The sequence below is a fragment of the Gadus chalcogrammus genome, chromosome 5, assembly GCF_026213295.1.
Source record: "Gadus chalcogrammus isolate NIFS_2021 chromosome 5, NIFS_Gcha_1.0, whole genome shotgun sequence".
Taxonomy (NCBI): Eukaryota; Metazoa; Chordata; class Actinopteri; order Gadiformes; family Gadidae; genus Gadus; species Gadus chalcogrammus.
Genome location: NC_079416.1, coordinates 11,320,011 through 11,339,228, shown reverse-complemented (window position 1 = coordinate 11,339,228; position 19,218 = coordinate 11,320,011). Strand labels below are relative to the sequence as shown.

The following is a 19,218-nucleotide window of genomic DNA, read 5'->3' as shown; positions in this document are numbered from 1 at the left end:
TTGAGGCAGTTTGAAAGTCATGCTGTTTGGGGTGGATGAGTTATGAGCTCTCACCCAGAGTTTATTAAAAGCATAGTTGAGGTGTCGGGAAATGACGCGCGAGTGTGGGTGTAGGATTAACACCAGCGGGGCCGAGATGACCGCTCAGGCGGGCGGACGCATCACACGAGAAGCTCCTCCCCCCCCCCCCCCCCCCCCCCCCCTGATAAGTCCTGGTACTGCGCTCCGACTCTGGTACGACGCAGTCAGGCAGGCAGACAGACAGGCACCAGCAAGCAGGTTGGCCGCGCAGCCTCTTCTGTGTAAACTATCCCCGGTTCTCTGAACCTGTTGCCCTCAGCCAATCTGCACTAACATCAGCCACCTGCTGCATCTCAAACCACTGTCTCCCTCTCTCTCTCTCTCTCTCGCTCGCCTTGTCCTCTCTACTTGTGTGTCTCTCTTCCTCCCACCTCTCCTCCTCAATGTTATCCCACTCTGGGGAGTTATTTGGGCCCTTGGCGCCAGATATATTCAGTTTTATTAATAATTGAGTATTGGCACACAGGGAGTTAGATATTAAGTTGCGGGTTTGGAGAGTACCCCTTCTGATCCACAGGGGGGCGCTGCTGTTATCTATTGGTCGTCCTCTACGCCGGTTGCCTATGGCAGCATCAGCATCACCCTGGCAGCAGAACTCCCAGCCGCCTCGGCTGCACGGTGTGAACTGTGAGGCCAGCGGTCCGCCATTCGCCCTGTCCCTGCTCGTTAAGTCAGCCGCCTCGCCTAATTGGAGGGTTCTCGAGCGGGGGGGGGGGGGCTACGTTGTTTTTTTAGTTGTCGTGGTTGTTTTAGTGCGGTCACTTCCAAAGTGGTTAACTAGAGGTGTCGGGCTGGGGACAGGGGGGACGTGGGGGGAGGGGGAGGGGGAGGGGGAGCCTTGGTGGGCCAGCTCGCCGTCTCTGGTCCGCAGAGTGAGAGATCCCCGGTGATCCAGGTATAATGGAGCTCGGAGCAGCATGGCCCCCACTAACGCCCGGTAATGCAATACCCACTTCTAAGGGCCCCGCTCCCCGGGCCCCGGCGGCCCGGGCCCCAGTAGCGTTGCGCGCCGCGATAGCCTAATGAAGAAGCCCAACGCATTAAGTTTTAGAGCGGCCCTTCGGCTTGCCAAACAACGCTCTCTGGCTTTATGGCTGAATGCAGTCATAAGTAATTGCGGCCATGTGTAGGGCACATATAAAAATGCTGTGAATTTATAGTTTGTTATAAAAAACAACCCCCCTGCCCCCCCTTTTTTTCTTTTTCTTTTCTCTGAGACTGTCTTTTTATGGCGCCATGTTTGGAGCCCTTTGTACTTTTTCGCTGTGACATGATATTGTGATGGTATGTGCGTGTGTGTGTGTGTGAGAACTGTATGCATGGGAGTCAATGTGTGTGTGTCTCTTACCTCATTGTTGTTGATGCTTTTAAAGTTAGAGGTTTTTAAGATGAAGCCCCTCCCATTACTGGGGTTCTGTCCACTCTAATTGGCTGTGCAGCTGTGTGACAGAACTATCCTAGCTCGATTGGCTGAGTAGTGGGAGGGCCTTTGGGAGTGTTGATTCTTGTAAACAAAAAGAGGTACTGGGCTGGCCAGCATTTTTTATTGTAGCATATCTAAATTCAAATGTATTGGATGGGATTTTATTGGTACAATTATGGGAATGACCTTCGATCAGCATTGATCACAGATACGCCCGGGTTATTTTAAGCTACGAGCTAGTTGAAATATTACACATCACTATTTTAAACAATTATTTAGTTGTTTGCAACCTTAATGTAGGTTGTAATTCTCGTATGTAAATCATTATGATAGTTAATCATGTTATACTTTCTAATGACTCCTATGAATAATAAATTGATTCCTGCCCCCGCACAGATCATCAAATTACTGGATGGGAAGAGATCTCAGGCCGTGGGCATCCTCATATCCAGCCTGCATCTGGAGATGAAGGACATCCAACACGGTTAGGACAAGTGGCCCCCCCTCCCTTGCCTCCCTGCCTCCCTCCCGTTCCTCTCTCCCTCTATCCCTCCTTCACTTTCTCCCTCTCGATACATCTCAGCCCACTCACTCACTCACTCACTCACTCACTCACTCACTCACTCACTCACTCACTCACTCACTCACTCACTCACTCACTCACTCACTCACTCACTCACTCACTCACTCACTCACTCACTCACTCACTCACTCATCCCACCCTTCTATCCCTCTCCCCTCCATCTCTTTGAAAGAGATGTCCAGCTCTGCTTCTTTTGTCAAACAGTCCCGGGCAAAGGTGGTGGTGGTGGTTGGGGGGTCGGGAGTCCTGGACTGTCTGACAACATGAGCAGAGCTGGACATCACTTTCATTGCTTTCTAGCAAGGAAGCGTTGAGGTAGAGCGGTAGTAAACTGAATATATGAGCTCCCCCTTCTTTTCACCATGTGACGTGGAGGGGTCGTGACAGGACGCAGGCTTGAGTTTCGGAGGCGCTCTGTTAATCTGGGCAACGGTAGATTATTATGAATTATTAACACGGCTGCGTAGGGAACACAGACATTTTTTATTTTTTTTATTTTCACATTTCTAACTAGCAGGAGAAAATGGAGGTGGGGGGGGGTCGTTTGTCCCTCTGATACGGAAACATTGGATTAGGATCAGGGCTCCCGGGGACGTTCCCAGGTCTGTCCTACCCTGGTTAAAATCAAATCAGAGTCGCATCGTAATCTCCGAGGCAGACGGGCGACGGAGGCACCGCATGGAATGATTACACATGGCTTTTCCGTGGAAAATGCAGACGTGCGTGTACTGTGCATGCGTGTGCTTGTGTGCGTGTTTGTGTGTATGCACGTGTGTGTGTGTGTGTGTGTGTGTGTGTGTGTGTGTGCACATGTATATATGTGTGTGTGTGTGTGTGTGTGTGTGTGTGTGTGCAATTTTGTGTGTGGTAAACACATAATGGTGGTGCTGGGGACACAGGCAGCAGCGCGGGGGCCGGGTCGTTGGACTGTGGCGGTGAGCGTCTGCCGCCTGCTAGTCTGAGCACGCGGCCAGGCGATCTGTTTATTGTAGCCAGTGACGGTTTCCACAGGCCTAATGGGAGCGACACCCCGTTAATGATGTGAGCGCGTATAAATCCACCTTTCACAGTTAGCAGACACTGCGCAACCACATAAAACGCACGCACACACACAGGCAGGCACGCACAAACACACAAAGAAAAGCCCTAACCACGAGCCCAAGCCAAAACAGAACAGACCAGATGACCCCTTTTTTTCCTTTTCCTTTTCCTTTTTCTTTCCTCCTTTTTTTTTTCTTTGCCTTGTTTCACTTGTTATTTTGTGTGTGTGTGTGTGTGTGTGTGTGTGTGTGTGTGTGTGTGTGTGTGTGTGTGTGTGTGTGTGTGTGTGTGTGTGTGTGTGTGTGTGTGTGTGTGTGTGTGTGTGGCGGCGGTAGGAGAAGCCCTATAAAAGTGGCGGTGTTCTCAGCGTGTGGGCACCTCTCGAGCCTTAATGGGAGGTGTAGGTGAAATGGACAATTAGAATCTGACAATGAAGGACGGCACCTTAATAAGCACTTCTAAGGGCCCAGGTCCCGGGGCACGCCTGCTTGCCTGCCCTTTTGTGGCCAAATTAAAAGGACATGGGACATGTAATGTTATGAGAGCTACTAGGGAGGGAGGGGGAGAGGCTGGAGCTGCCAGGGCTTTTACAGAGTGGGGGGGGTGAAGGGAGAGAGGGAGGGTCAACTGGCCCCTAAACCTGAGGTCCTGGGGACCCCCAAAGGCCACCGTGGTTCAAGGGCGAGGGGCTGCCCTCCCTGACGCCTTGCTTCACAGCACACGCGCACACATGTGCTCTCATGCATGCACCCAGACAAGCGCGCGCACACACCCAGGCGCGCGCGCACACACCCAGACAAGCGCGCGCACACCCAGACAAGCGCGCGCACACACCCAGGCGTGCGCGCACACACCCAGACAAGCGCGCGCACACACCCAGGCGCGCACGCACACACCCAGGCGCGCGCGCACACACCCAGGCGCTCGCACACACGTGCACACGCAATTCGCACGCATACAAACGCATGTACGCACACATTCATGCACGCACGCATACAGATGCATCTCTCTCTCTCTCTCTCTCTCTCTCTCTCTCTCTCTCTCTCTCTCTCTCTCTCTCTCTCTCTCTCTCTCTCTCTCTCTCTCTCTCTCTCTCTCTCTCTCTCTCTCTCTCTCTCTCTCTCTCTCTCTCTCTCTCTCTCTCTCTCTCTCTCTCTCTCTCTCTCTCTCTCTCTCTCTCTCTCTCTTTTCCCCCCCCCCCCCCCCACATACAGCCAAGTCGTTGAGTGAGCGTGATGTTGGCAGGCTTTGATCTGAGGGTGTGGAGAGATATCCCCCACCCAAGCCACATAACCCACCTTCAGGGCTGCCCTGCTTGTTCACGCTAGACACCCCCAGCACCCCCCCCCCTGCTCCCCATCTGGTGTGTGATTGGCGGATGCACGGCTGATGGAGTGTATAATCCACTCTAATAAGATGTAGGAACAGAGCTCTGGCCCACATGGCTCGTTCTCCCCAGGGATTTGTACCGTCGCCAATGCTGTACATAAGAGTGTTGTACACAGTGTAGGAGCACCAGCGGACTGGTATGTATACAACACTCTTACGTACAGCATTCTCCATAGAACTCTGCATTGAGCCCCCCAGGGTAGAGCGCGTACCATCAAGGCTTAGACCTTACCGCAGCGCCCCGGGTCGTTCATCCCCTCTCTCTCCCATACCTTCATGTCTAAATCACTCTATAATAAAAAGCATATTACCTGTAAAAAAAAAATAATAATCTCCATCGGCTTTGGGTATTTAAGGATGTGACCGTTCCTTCCTGCTCTCTCTCCTTACCCCATCTTTATGTATTAATATTATTTTACGTCTCCCTCGTACTCACTTGATCCTGTTGCCTGCTCTGATGACATGTTAGAGCGAGCGTGCCCATTGGCTGTGCCGATTCCTGGTTCAGGGCTATTGGTTTACGAGGCTGCGTTTTAAAGACATGGTTTGAAGGGCCCACCTGTCCGTCAGGGTTAGGGTTATTGTTTTGTTGACCTTATGACCCCTTGTTTTTTAATGATTTTTTATTAATCATTTATCACTTTTCCATTGGCTTTCAATGAAGTAGGCGTTATAATTGACAAGAAAGCGTGCGATAATATCTTACAGACATTTGATCATTTTTCCATGTTTTTTATGGTTTTATGATTGCCCCCCTCCGCATGCAACAGCCCTTTGGAGAATGAGAAGTTATTACCTGTTAATAATTTTAAAACGGTATGATTACCATGAGTATCCATGGTAGCGCTTTAATTGTGAAAACCTTGGCAGCAACTTAGAAAGAACATGTTTTTATTTATTCTGTTTTATAAGACGGCATGGCTCTAATAAATATATTTACTGTTTTAGCTGTTCTTACTGTGGACAACTCTGTTGTGGATTTGGAGACCATTGAAGCGTTATATGAAAATGTGAGTATGCGGGGGAGCCCAGTAAAGCACTCTTGATTGCTGGAGGCAAAAATATACATATATTATAGATTTTCTCTGTACTATTGCCATTTACCCTTCAGTTGCATTATTTCGATACTTGCTGTTATTGCCTTTCTGTCTATTTGCCCAATGTACCTTGTAAATTATATTTAATATTACCTTTTTATCTTGTTTGTATTATTGTTATAGAGAGCCACCAGTGATGAGCTGGAGAGAATAAAGAAGCATTATGAGACTTCCAAAGAAGATGAGGTCAAACTGTTGGACAAACCGGAGCAGTAAGTAAGCTTTTTTAGAAATGTATTTATTTTTGCAGATAAAAGGTGTTCCCTGTATTCCCCACATTTATTACAATTATGTTGTATTTAATTTGGTACGGTTTGAATTCATCTACATATAATATCACTTAATAAATGTGGATTTAACTTCATACTGAACTTGATGTATAAAAACAATTTAGTAGCAGAAATAATTTGGAAATTAATGATGAAAATAATACAATAATTATGGCACAATGCTGTCAAATCAAATCGTATTGATATCTAAACTGTCCCAGATTTTGCATCTATATTTGAAGGGTGCCTTTCAGTCATATTTACTTTATCCATATTACTCGTATTTAAATATTCATAATTCCTTCAATTTCTGACCTAAAGTGATCATGGTATATGTTATTAAAAAATGGGTAATTGTTTGTTGTTTTGGTCGATAAAGGTGACGTATCCTCGGGGGAGGAAACTCATCTGTCACCCATGTGTTGGAACATTGTCCATAACTTTTATTGTAGATTAGCCACAGTCACATTCACATGTTTCTCGGCACTCACCAGGAAACCGCATCGGGGTTTCCATGTGTCGGTTTATTGTGTCTCAGCGAGACAAACTCTTTTTGTTTCACGCTTTTAATGTGGCCCTTGCAACATGTTGATGGATTCGAGTGTTGAACTCCAACCAATTAATTACCAAGGTAAATGTAAAACATGGGAGCGCTGATCTCATCCTTCATCGTCACTTAGCAGAAATATAAATAATAATCAGATGTAGCGCTGGAGCGGATAAACATTCCCCCGGCCTTTCAGTGCTCAGCGCCTCTGCTTATATTCCTGAAGTAAAATTCACATGCACCACACATGACATCACACACCACATGCAAGCTGTGTGTGTGTGTGTGTGTGTGTGTGTGTGTGTGTGTGTGTGTGTGTGTGTGTGTGTGTGTGTGTGTGTGTGTGTGTGTGTGTGTGTGTGTGTGTGTGTGTGTGTGTGTGTGTGTGACTCAAGTCACGTATGTACGTAGAGGGTTGGTTCCTCTTCCAGCATCATCACCCCTCCGACCCCCTCAGCCCCCCCCCCCCCTTCCTGTCAGGGTTAAGGAGTCTGGCCCAGTTAACGAGGCCCCGGGGCCCCGGCGGTGCCGCTCCGCTGGCCCCGCCACTGTTGCCCTGGTCCTCTGCTTCCATGTTTGACCGGAGCTGTCACTACCGCCGTCCTCCTGAGTCGCTCCCACTCAGCGTCTCTCTGTCCCCCTCTCGTCCGCGGGTTCTGATCACACAGGATGTTGCCCCCCCCCCCCCCCCCCACACACACCAACCGGCGACGCGGCCGCTGTTTACACGAGTCGCCCTGCATCAGGTCTGAGACGCCTTTGATCAATCACTGCGCGCGCCGGTTCGCTGCCTCTCCCCTCGCTGTGACCCCCTCCCACCCGGACCCACCACCCCCCTGGCCCACCTCGCTCCCCCAGACCGGACCTTTCAAACCCAGCAGAGCAGCTCCGCAGTAGGACTCTGGAGGGGCTGTGGACGGCAACATGGAAATTGGCCCTGTAGGGGGGGGGGCGGGGGGTAGAGAGGGCGCGCGGCCTGCCAAAAAGTCCCCTGAAATAGCTCTTCCTGTGGGACATTTTGTTTAATTCTGTCATAACACATCACACCCTATTCTCTTCCACCTCTCTTCCCCTCCTCGCTCTCCTCCTCATCCCCTGCTGTTTTTCTTTCTTTTTTGATCTCTCTCTCTCACTCTCACTCTCTCTCTCAGGTTCCTCTATGAGCTTTCCCAGATTCCGGACTTCACGGGCCGGGCCCACTGCATCATCTTCCAGTCGTCCTTCCTGGACAGCATCGCATCCATCCGTCGCAAGGTGGAGATCGTCTCCACTGTGTCAAAGGTGAGACCGCCCTGGCCACCAGGCAGCCCTGGGGACTAAGCCACGGCGACCACACAGGGAATGGTCTAGCCAGCAATGAGTTCAACCAGAGTATACACTGTGGTGTGTTTGTGGAAAGCAAGTTTTTTTGTGTGTGTGACAGGTGCTCCTGGAGGGCAGCAGTGTGCGGGAGGTGATTGGCCTGGTGCTGGCCTTCGGGAACTACATGAACGGCGGGAACCGAACCCGGGGCCAAGCAGACGGCTTCGGACTGGAGATCCTCCCCAAGCTCAAAGACGTCAAGAGCAGGGTGATCCCCCCGTTTCATAACTCTCCTTTGTAACGGCCGACCCACGAAACGTTAACGTTTTAACCTGGTCTATCTTCTGGTAGAGCTATGGACCATAATGCACCTTGTTTGTCTTGTTTCCTCCTGCAGGACAATCGCATCAGTCTGGTGGACTACGTGGTGTCGTACTACCTGCGCAATTTCGATGAGGTATGCCCATCGGTTTCACTCCTCAGAGCGAGGAACAGTTCAGTTAGACTGGGGTGGAATATGGAATATTGAATCTGAAAATTAGCGGAAATTAAACCTGTGTAACCTTTGGTTCCCCTGGGTGTCTCCCCCACCTCCAGTATGCAGGGACGGACAAGAGTGTGTTCCCTCTGCCCGAGCCACAGGACTTCTTCCAGGCCGCCCAGGTCAAGTTTGAAGATATCACGAAGGACGCCAGGAAGCTGAAGAGAGAGCTGACGGGTAAGACGCGTGCCTTTGACCGTATCACCTATCGTATGACCGCTGCTTCCCACCATTGGGGCTTCAAAGCAGTGATATTTCACACTTCAATGCCTGCGGTGGCCCGAGGCAGCGGCCCAGGCATCTGTGGTTATGTTGAGCGTGAGCTTTCACTGCCGGAGCAAGGAAGACGTAAATGCGTCTGGTGTCGTATGGTGTTGCTCAAAAGCCCTGCTCGAGGGCCCCTGAGACCAGCAGGATCTGCCAAGCAGAGCATCCACTTGTCTCAGATCCAACTGGTCTCATGCCCTTGAGTGGGGCCGTTGAGCAGGGGCCCTTGAGCGGGGCCCTCGAGCGGAGGCCCTTGAGCGGGGGCGCTTGAGTGGGGCCCTCGAGCGGGGGCACTTGAGTGGGGCCCTCGAGCGGAGGCCCTTGAACGAGGCCCTTGAGTGGGGCCCTCGAACCCGGCCCTCAAGTCAGAGCCCCCCCCCCCCCCCCCCCGGGTGACCCCCGAGGGTTGCCTCTCCTCCAAACATTGTATCATTCCTTAAAAGCCGTATCATCAAAACAACGACAGCTCCTCAGATTCAAAGATCAATGACGAAAATGCTCGGATCTGAGCTGGGGACCCCCGCCCCCCCCCAAAAAAGAGCCAGAAAATTCCATTCTATTGACGAGGCGTTGCAAACAGCGTTTGGGCGGCAAAAAAATCTGCAATCATTTGCTTTGGCCTGAGGCTCTGACAGCGTCAGGGGCCGAACTCCGACGGGCGCCGACCCCCTAACCAGCCGGTCAATAAGGGGGTCTGTCAATAAGCCGGGCCCCAGCCAGTGAAGTCGTGGCCCGGGCCACGGCAGGGGTTACAGGGGGCGGGCCCCTGGTGCCCTCGGTGTCTGCGGTTATTTAAATCAACCAATAACACGGCATACGAAAGCAATTAGATCCGCTCCCCTCCGCCTCTGGGATCTGGTAAAGCCCGCTCCTCTTTGACCCGCGGGGGGGCGGAGAAGGGAAACACAAAGGGTGTACTAAAGCACGCCAGACCCACCTCAAGCCGCCAGCCGTTTATTAGGAGAAAAGTGAAGACTTGAAGACAATAAATGCAACACGAGGTTCAGGCGCATTTGATCCATGGCCCAGCCCGGTCTGGAGCAACAATCCTCGGGGGCAGGGGGGGGGGGGGGGGAGGGAATTAGCGGGGGTGTGGGGAGAGGGGCCGGCGGGGGATTCTGGGTGTTTGATGAGCACGCCGCGTGACTCCCGAGCCATTTCCATCCCCACCGCCAGGGATAAATATTTATATCTGGCTATTATAAACCAGCGCACGGAGAGAGCAACTGGTTTTAATTACCACGCTCTCGCAGCATCGCCTCCATCCATCTTGTCAGCGGTGTCGGAGAGAAGCTAACAGAGAGATCTGAAGGTGTTGAGGAACAACTTAAATAATCGGTTCTTGGTTGTTTGTTGTTTGTCTACTACCTGCCCTCCCTTCACTGTTATAGACCAGGGGAGGGAGCTTATTTCTTTAGCTTCCCTCGACTGGTCTAGAAGAATTGGTGTATGCTTCGACAGTGACTCATTTCTGATGTCCAGGGTCCAGAGACTTAGTCTAGGGTTGAGGTTCCAGAGACTAGGTCTAGGGTCCAGAGACTGGGTCTAGGGTCCAGAGACTGGGTCTAGGGTCCAGAGACTTGGTCTAGGGTCCAGAGACTTGGTCTGGGGTCCAGAGATTTGGTCTAGGGTCCAGAGACAGAGACTTGGTCTCTGGTCCAGAGACTTGGTCTAGGGTCCAGAGACTTGGTCTAGGGTCCAGAGACTTGATCTAGGGTCCAGAGACAGAGACTTGGTCTAGGGTCAAGAGGCAGAGACTCGGTCTAGAGTCCAGAGACTTGGCCTAGGGTACAGAGACAGAAACTTGGCCTAGGGTCTAGATACAGAAACTTGGCCTAGGATCCAGAGACAGAGACTTGGTCTAGGATCCAGAGACAGAGACTTGGTATAGGGTCCAGAGACAGAGACTTGGTCTAGGATCCAGAGACAGAGACTTGGTATAGGGTCCAGAGACATTGTCTATGGCCCAGAGACTTGGTGAAGGGTCCAAAACACACAGTCTATGTGTGTCCACATGCACCACCATGCATACAGTGTGTGCGCGCACAGCGTCTAGTCAGCGGCGGGCTCGGGGGGGGGGGGGGGGGGGGGGCGGCGGGGGGGTGCGGGGCAGACTCCTGTCCGCCTGGCTGGCCTCTCTTTCACTGGCTTGTGCAGAAACATGATCCCGGTGTGATGGGGCTTCCTGTTTGCGGAGCGGGGGGCTGACCTCTCCTTGCGCTGTTCTCTCCCCGCGACGGGATGAGCTGGAGGCCGCGGGGATCGAGCCCTCCTCTGGGGCTCGCGATGTCTCCTCTCACTGCCGGACGACGACGCAGGTATCTCTGTACGCTCGCTCGAACTTTGAATCCCAAACCAAAAGTAAGAAAAAAACAAGAAGAAAAGCGACCAAATGTGTTTGTTTTTTATTGCGCTAGTCGTTTGCTATTGCACCAACTATGAACGTTTCCCTTAAATACTTAAAGGCGTTTTGAAACTCCTAGCAAAATCCATAGAATGATGGTTCTACATTGCTAACAGCCTATTATAATGCTATAATTCAGCGGGACGGTGCTGCAGTTGGGACACTACCGAATGAAATAGTATCAAATAAAAAGGAACCGTCAGAGCTCATTTGTTGCTGAGGGCAGTTTAGTGTTTCACTCGAGGCCCGGCCCAGGTAAGCCATTCATCACCCTGGCAGATCAGACAGTGTCCAGAGTTTAAAGGGCCTTTAACGTCAGCTCCACGCAGGCCCTTTAGCCTGAGGTCCGCTTTACGACGGAGGCACCGCTCCTAACTCCATGTGTGGAGTCGGGAGGCCGGGGCACCGCCACCCACACCCCGCCAGTTTGTCGCTGCAAGTCCCAAACACCTCTGCTTTTCTTGTGGCTTTTTTCTTTGATTTCTTGGGATTGCCACGATAACAACGTCAAGAGTTCCCGGTAAGGATGAGTTTCATGCTAACATTTACAATTCATCAGTGAACGAATTCATTCCAAAATGTGCAACTGAAACAATAGAAATCATCTCCATCATGTTTATGGACGTAGATCTTTAGTTGTAGAAGAGCCACACGGGGACACCCCATATCCCCCAGTCCATAAAAACACAAATGTAAAAATCGCCCTTGGCATGGAGCACCCTAGCTATCCTCTCACGTAGCGGCGATATACGATACGCCCTATAAAGGCCCACGCCTCCATCCATTACCCTAACTCTCCCATCTTATCTCAGGGGCTGCTTGGCTGCTATTCCCCTTGTTGTCAGCCCCCGTGGTTCTCCTCGCTGGACTTTAGAGGAGGAGGAGGAGGAAGAGGAGCGGGGCGTCTGTGTGCTGAAAGGCCCGAGTCGAGGCCGGAGTGATTTATGGGGAGCAGAAAGCCGAGAGGGAGTCTAACCTTCTCCTCGCTCAGCCAGCCAGCGTCCTGGCTGCGGCCCCTCTGGTGGGAGCGAAGCGGAGACGTTTGGCCCCGGAGAGCGAGGGGGGAGGTGGGCGACCGGACCGAGGGGAGGGGAGGGGGAGGGGGTCTCGGTCTACTGGGATTGTATGTAATTGGGGATTAGTAAGAGAATCCCTCGGATGGGAAAGATCCACATCCCGGGTATATAAATTAAGGTGACGTTCCGGGGGGCCGGAGGGCAGCCGACGTTCCTCACATCTGAAGTAATCTTGGAGACAGACTTTAAAAAAACTATGGGTTTTCCAACTCTGTTGTAGTCGTCTTCTAACCGGTGTAGCCGTCGGTGTGACGTTTTAGGAGTTGATCTGTTATTGTTTTCCCTTTCCCTCCACAATGCTCCATTATGTTGCTGTGGAGAGGAGAGGATCAGATGAACGTGTTTCTATTGTCAGGAGGCCATCTACTGGGGCAACCTTCCGCAGACAGAAACATGCGTCAGACACGTAGCCAGTGCAATCCTGTGGCGCTCCACAAGCCCCCTCTGGTTGGCCAGAGTCCACCCCACAATATCGCATTGTCCCGGTGTGCCGTGACTTCCGGTTCGCCATTCCCAGGGGACTTTCTGCCGCGGTGGAATATCAGGCACACATTTTGACATCAAAGTCCCGGCGCCATGACTAGCCAGAACAGAGAAATGTTACCGCGTGAACGTACGCGTCGATCTTTCCCTCTGCTGCCGTCTGACTCGCAGTCTGTGCTCAAGGGGCGGCTGGTGTGTTTTCAATGGGATCATGTCGTCAAGCATCTCTGTACAGGTTTAACTACGTGTCAAAGTTGCTTGGAAGCGTTACTGCAGAGTATGCTCATATGTAACGCACATTTTCAAGGATTCACTTAGTTCCCGTTTTCTGTCCTGCCCAAATCGCAGCATGTATTCTTTCTTTCAAAGTTCATAATGGCCCTTAACCTTTGACAAATTATATTAATCCATCAATGCCGTTATGATCCTGGAACAGAAAATCCTTTTCAAATATTTTTCTCCATTTGTGATGGAGTGTGTTCTTCACACATGGCGAAAGTAACCAAACAAAGGTGAAGCTGAGCCAATAAAAAGAAAAATCTAATTAAGATGGGTAGCATAAATCAACACTCGTCCATCAAAGGAATATCACAGGAAAAAGTTGCATAACTGGCGGTATAAACAGTGACATCATACGTTGAAGTGCACAAAGAACCAGCGCCCCAGTCTGAGAGGTGCTGAGTGAGCAGCCTGGAACCCGATCTGTTTTCCCTGTGCGGTGACGGTGGGAGGGCTATCGGAGATCGGTGTCGGTGGCGCGGCTCCCATCATAGTCTGCTGGCTCTGTGATGCCAGGCCAGGCCCCTGTTCGCTAGGTGTCTGGACAGGGCAGAGGAACCCGTAGGACAAACAGAGCTGCCTGCAGTAGCAGAAATCTCCAGTTAGTCAGACCGCGGTGGGTTTCTCTGATGACATTACACTACTCCGAGCAGAGCTTCGTCAGCCGTTTGCCCTCCGCCTCTGTGATCCGAGTACGGTGGCATAATCCATGGTATTGACGAGCCCCAGCAGTGCAGAGAGGATCCATGTCAGCCCCAGATCAGAGGATTTATAAGCACATGGCACACGGTGTTCCATGTGACAGGGTGTCTTCCTGTTGGTTCAGCCACTCTGTGCCCTATTCGATAATACAAACACGGTGCAGCATGTTTTATTTGAGGTACAATTAAAAGGATTTGTTAAAATCAAGTCATTTCAATCGCTTTTCCCCGAGAGGTTACAGGGCTGTTTGGGCTTTGTCGGTCCATCATAATATAACGTGTGGCTTATTTTGTGGCTGAACGAAACTTTGTTGTTAAACATGAGTTCTTCGTGTTCCCGTGTTCACCTTTTCACACTCCAACGGCTGCTTTTAACGCCAATGTATCACTCGAATCCGATACACGAAACACAGGCTTCTTCTTGCAGATGTGTGTGTGTGTGTGTGTGTGTGTGTGTGTTTGTGTGTTTTCATTTTTTTTGGTTGTTTATTTGTAGTGGGCTTCCTCTTGCGGCCTTTGCTGTCTGGACCACATTTGGTGGAAAGCCGCCACTAAATTGTAGAGTTGCTGTTTTGAACGATTTTAATGGGCCATGTTGTGTTAGGGGTTAGGGTGAGGCAATGTGGGTTTGCTCCAAAAAAAAAAGGATTGTTTCGGGGGTTCTTTAGGTCACGTTCGTGATACTGCTTTATCTGTTTTCCACTAGACAAATAAATGAATAGATCTGTGATCTGGCCTGTGTGTCACCGCAATGTTACCTATAAACCGTTTGAATTGTTTATGCAACCGTAGAAGGTAACAAAGGATAATCGAGCCCGCTCTTCACATGAGAAAACTGATTCTTCAAATAAGTCACCAAGTGGTATGCTTCGGTGTTTGAACTAAGCAGGTGTACTCGTTTCCCTCTCTCCAACATCTGACACCCGAGCTATCTAAGACCGCCCTGTTCGTATTGGGTTGATCCACTCCTTTTTACTTTTGTGTTTTTGTTTTTATAAAAGCTATGCAGTCGTACACCAGTCAAGGTATTTACTGCTGCCATTAATGACTAGCAGGTTGCATGGCTGTTGTTGTGCCCGCCGTCTCTGTGTGTGCGCTAATAGCGGGGGGTGGGGGGAGGAATGACAAGGTTTGGCTGACGGGACGCTCCATCGCTTGGGCTTCCTCCCCAGACCCGTGTCGGTTGGTTAATTTTTTTATCTGGCATCACAACAAAAGCCCATCCGCAAATAGCAAGCAGATCTGCTAAGGGAAAAAAGCCACATGTGCAGGAACAACAATATGCCTGTGCATGTAAAATCCTGTTTAATAGCACCGTGCGCCGTCTTTGAAGTTACATTAGTGAGACATTGAAGCCCTAGGAGTCATACTAGTTCATTGATTTATCATCCGTTATTCCAGTGGCCAGGCATCTTCTCCCAATCCGTCTGAGAGACTCGCTGGGTGCATGGCGTTTTGATCAAGTCTTTGCTATTACGTGTGTGCATGTGTGGGGAGATTGTGATATTTTAATTTAAAGTTTATGATGCAGGTTTTATTTCTATTCAAGTCTCATTACTGGTTCTTATGGACGCCACTAATGAACGGTGTTGTTTGTATCTTGAACGCAGCCCAAACTCTGTTCACATTATTGCCAGTTTAACAGCCACTTTTAATGGCTACCTAAGAAAACTAGCTTTTGTTGTTGTGCGTGTCTATATTTAAAAACATTTTCAAATTAACATTCCTGTTTGAATATGTGGCGTCTATGCGTGCACTTCCATACCCTTTTCTTGACAATCGCTAAGTGGACAATGCTATTGTGAATTATATGTATACATACTTATTATAAAAAGATGTGTTGTAAGAATTCGTACGCACTCCGGTATGCATGTATCATTCACTAAAGCTACTGTTTTGCTCATCCGTAGTCATCGTTTTTCCTTGCTTGACTTCTGGCACCATGTAAGGTTTAGACTATGCTGTTGTCGAAATATTTCCCATTTTTTGCTATGTCCTTAACCACAATAGTTATGCAAGTAGACGATAAATAGACTTTGCTAAATGATGATAAAGGCCCACCGCCCGAACTGTCTCTGTTTATCCTGCATGTCAAGTAAATCTTGAGAGATAAAGGTTTGCAAACAAGTAGTAAATGAGCTCTGGTTTGACTCAATAGTTGGCCTCTGATTTATCGCAATTTTGTATGTGCACAAGCTCGACTTAAGATACAATCTTGCACACAAGACTTGTGGATGTACTAAAGAAACCTCCTGTTCTCACCTTCCTCTGCTTTTCTTTCTCTCTGTCCCTGTCTGTCTCTCTCTCTGTCTCTCGCTCTTCCAGTGTGTGAAAAGAATGTGCAGAAGGTGTGTGCCAACTCCTCAGAGGAACACCTCCAGCCCTTCAAAGATAAAATGGAAGGCTTTGTCTCCGTCGGTAAGTCACTACGCAGCCCTGAGTTGTTGTTGTTGTCATCGTCGTCGTCGTCGTCTTCCACGGGAACATATGCTTTTTCCTCCTGAATGCTGATTTGGATGAATAAAACTCTTCCACTCGGAATTGTGAGGCACTAAGGGGGAAATCGACCTTAGGCCTCCAAAGATAAAGTATATGGACAGCCACATTGTCCTTCTTAAACCCAGCGATGGAACTTTTTAAAAAGGCATCATTTGCTTTCAATAGTGTGGAAGCGTGTGTGCGTGCGCTTCCCGCGACTGTGACATTCTCTAAACCTACGAGGCTGGTCGAAGGGATCCCATTGCCCTGTGCATGGTTCCCATATAGCCCAGGATGCCATAAAGCTGGCAGGACATCTCTGGTCCGGGCCTTGTAAAGGCTCTAAGGACCACACAGGGCAACGCACAGCAGCCACCGAAAAAACCTGGGATCACGTCGTCATCCGCTGGTTTTCAGCCTTCTCCGTTAGAATGAGATCAATACTCTGTGTCGCTGCAATACCTGCCTTCTCACCGGCTTGTCCCCCTCTCGCATCAAAGACGGAGGAGCTGCAACTTCATGAGCATAAATAACCGGGTTTAAGCCCCTTCTGTGATACCTCAACTTTGTAGTAATAGTTCCCAGGCCGTAACTCAGCCAGGGAGATATTCAATCCCGTGTGTGTGTGTGTGTGTGTGTGTGTGTGTGTGTGTGTGTGTGTGTGTGTGTGTGTGTGTGTGTGTGTGTGTGTGTGTGTGTGTGTGTGTGTGTGTGTGTGTGTGTGTGTGTGTGTGTGTGTATCATACAGTGCCTACACTATCCCCTGACCCCGAGAGCTAATCGCTGTGTTCGGAAAGGAACTAGACACAAGTGAAAGGAGGGCACATGAAATGGTCATCAATCACACTCAAGTCAGAGGGCTCGGGGCCTGAGAGGCATGGTATAATTATTTAAATAGAGGTCCTCCTGGCTCTTAGAGGGCAGAGGAAGATGAATGCGCAGGACAGTCAAATTAGTTGTCATTCAAGTTCAATGGTTCCTGTTTAAAGTGTAACAACACATCAATAATCTAAAATTCAGCACATCCGTTGCAGGGTGTTCTGACCACCTGCCTGTCATCTCTATCTGGTTTCACGTAGACGTCTCAGAGAGGTTAAACCATCACCACAAAACCTCACAGTTAAGACGAAGACCTACCGACTGCCCAATAAATTCAGATTAATTATCAGCACGCAATAGCGACCAGCAACCTGTTTCTGGCCAATCGGAACCAATCAGAGCAATTTCTTTCAAGCAAGGATTCTGGATCAGTTGTTGCAATGTAGCTGGAAATATTGAAACAATACATTTATTTATTTTTAACCAAAACCCCGTTCTGACGAGGCGCCTTCCGGGGAGACTGTGGCCATGTGTCTCCTATCAAGACGTGTAAATTGGCAGAGTAGCCAACGTGTTGGGAGAGGGCGCGCAAACGTTGTTTGTTAACCGCAGACTGCGTCTGCGTTGTGTTCTCGCAACTGGGGGGTTGATCAAAATGAAACGCAACACGTCCCCGTTATTCCATAGTGTTCTCGTTCGCTCTCCTAACGACTTGGGCGGTGGAACAAAGCAATCCGACAACCAGAGGAAAGGCGAATGTGCGTCTCCAGGGCGTGGGTTGAAAGTTGAGCAGCTTACCGTGTCTGGCGTGTGAAATAATATATTCGTGTGTAGGACATTTATTGTCAATTACGCGGTGGCTCTCAATTATCCTAAAACGATGAGGACAAAACCGGTTTTGGAAAGTGTACTATTCATAAGCATATACAACAATGTCCGTAGTACCGACCCCTGTCCCTCCCGGGGACCCTGCTTCTTACGTCTTGCGGGACCATGCTGTTACATCCTCCGACGCTGTCTCGTACTTCAGGGAAACGTCTCGGTGTCTTGGCTCCACCACGCCGTCTAATGTGTGTGAATTAGTGACGTACCAAAGTGTGAAACTGACCGGGACAGAGCTCGACCCGATGCGCCGGTGAGTTTCTTTGTGCTGAGGAGCAGATGGAAGAGCTGAAGGAATTGAACCAATGGGAGGAGCCGATAAGAGGGAGCCGGGTTGAAGCGGTGGAGGGCACGTTCCCAGGCCTCCCCTCTTGCCAGCTCTCTCCCGTCTCTTCTTTTGTTGTCGGGGCTCCAAGGTAAAAGGCTGCGTTTTTTTTTTAGAAAAGTGTGTCAGGAGATTTTAAAGGCCCTAATTTATTGTCCCTCTCAGCATGTGTGTCTCATAACTTTCTAGTTAGACACTGCTGGTTTCATGTTTACACGAGAGCTGAGGAGGAGAAACTTCACACATCCTGTCACTTTGGGCCACTCTCTCTCTCTTACTCGCTCTCTCTCTCTCTCTCACTCCCCCCCCCCCCTCACCCCTCACCCCTCTCTCTCTTAACACTAATGCCACCTCCGTGCACAGTCGCACCGGAGGGGTAGCTTAGGCGCCAGCCTGACCCCCACTGAGACAAACACCATTGGTCACGGCCCCCCCTCCTCACCTTTCGCCCTCCCCCTCCCACCCCTCCCCCGCCCTAAACCAAGGGCACCGCAACCCCCCCCCCCCCCCGCCAACTCTTCATTAAGTTTGCCCCCCCACCCCTCAGCCCCTTATGCCCACATGCGTGTAAAAAGGGGAGAACATGCAAGCAGGGGTTTGTAGGCGGCTTAAGATCGCCCGCTCTCCTAGAGCACCCCAAAAACCGGCCTTTGAACCATTTTTCTGAGCCTTCTCGCTCTTAAATCTTCAAGTCTCCCCATCCCCCCATCATTGTAAAAAAAAAAAGAAAAAAGGATGAATCTGGAAAAATGCAATAAATCTCAGATCACAGGCAGTCTCTGGCCCTAGATAAATTCTTGCACCTCGGCCCGGCTGGCCGTACACATCTGCCTTGCATTTAGACACTTTAACATGGCAGCATCCCACCGGAGCCTCCCACTCCCAAGCCGCCGCCGCCGCCGCCGCCGCCGCCGCCATGCTCTACCCTGCACCCGCGCTCCTGCTGCTGCACACACACCACACACACCTGCTCCTGTGTGTGTGTGTGTGTGGTGTGTGTGTGTTCACCCCTTGCATCACCAACGTCCGGATGACGCCTTGACGTTGGTGACGTGCCAACACTGCGTCGACGAGCTCGCACCCAAATCTCGACTCAAACTATTCAAATGTGCCCGCATCCGACTCCTCTACTCAGCGCCACCTCCCTATCAACGCTCCGTCCACATCTCAACCCTCACAAGAGCGTCCGGCTCGTCCTCTTGCTCTCCCGGGTGCTAATAAAACCTGGCGG

General features: G+C 50.3%; 1 protein-coding gene across 1 annotated transcript in view; it reads left to right on the top strand.

Annotated features, from left to right (window-relative positions):
* The window catches only part of LOC130383256 (formin-1-like), a 50,196-nt gene that overhangs the window by 24,226 nt on the left and 6,752 nt on the right, over positions 1 to 19,218 (top strand). Inside the window, 8 exon segments of the mRNA XM_056591372.1 lie at positions 1,901 to 1,988; positions 5,466 to 5,527; positions 5,738 to 5,826; positions 7,582 to 7,711; positions 7,854 to 8,000; positions 8,130 to 8,189; positions 8,330 to 8,450; positions 15,809 to 15,901. Coding sequence (XP_056447347.1) covers positions 1,901 to 1,988; positions 5,466 to 5,527; positions 5,738 to 5,826; positions 7,582 to 7,711; positions 7,854 to 8,000; positions 8,130 to 8,189; positions 8,330 to 8,450; positions 15,809 to 15,901 — 790 coding nt within the window.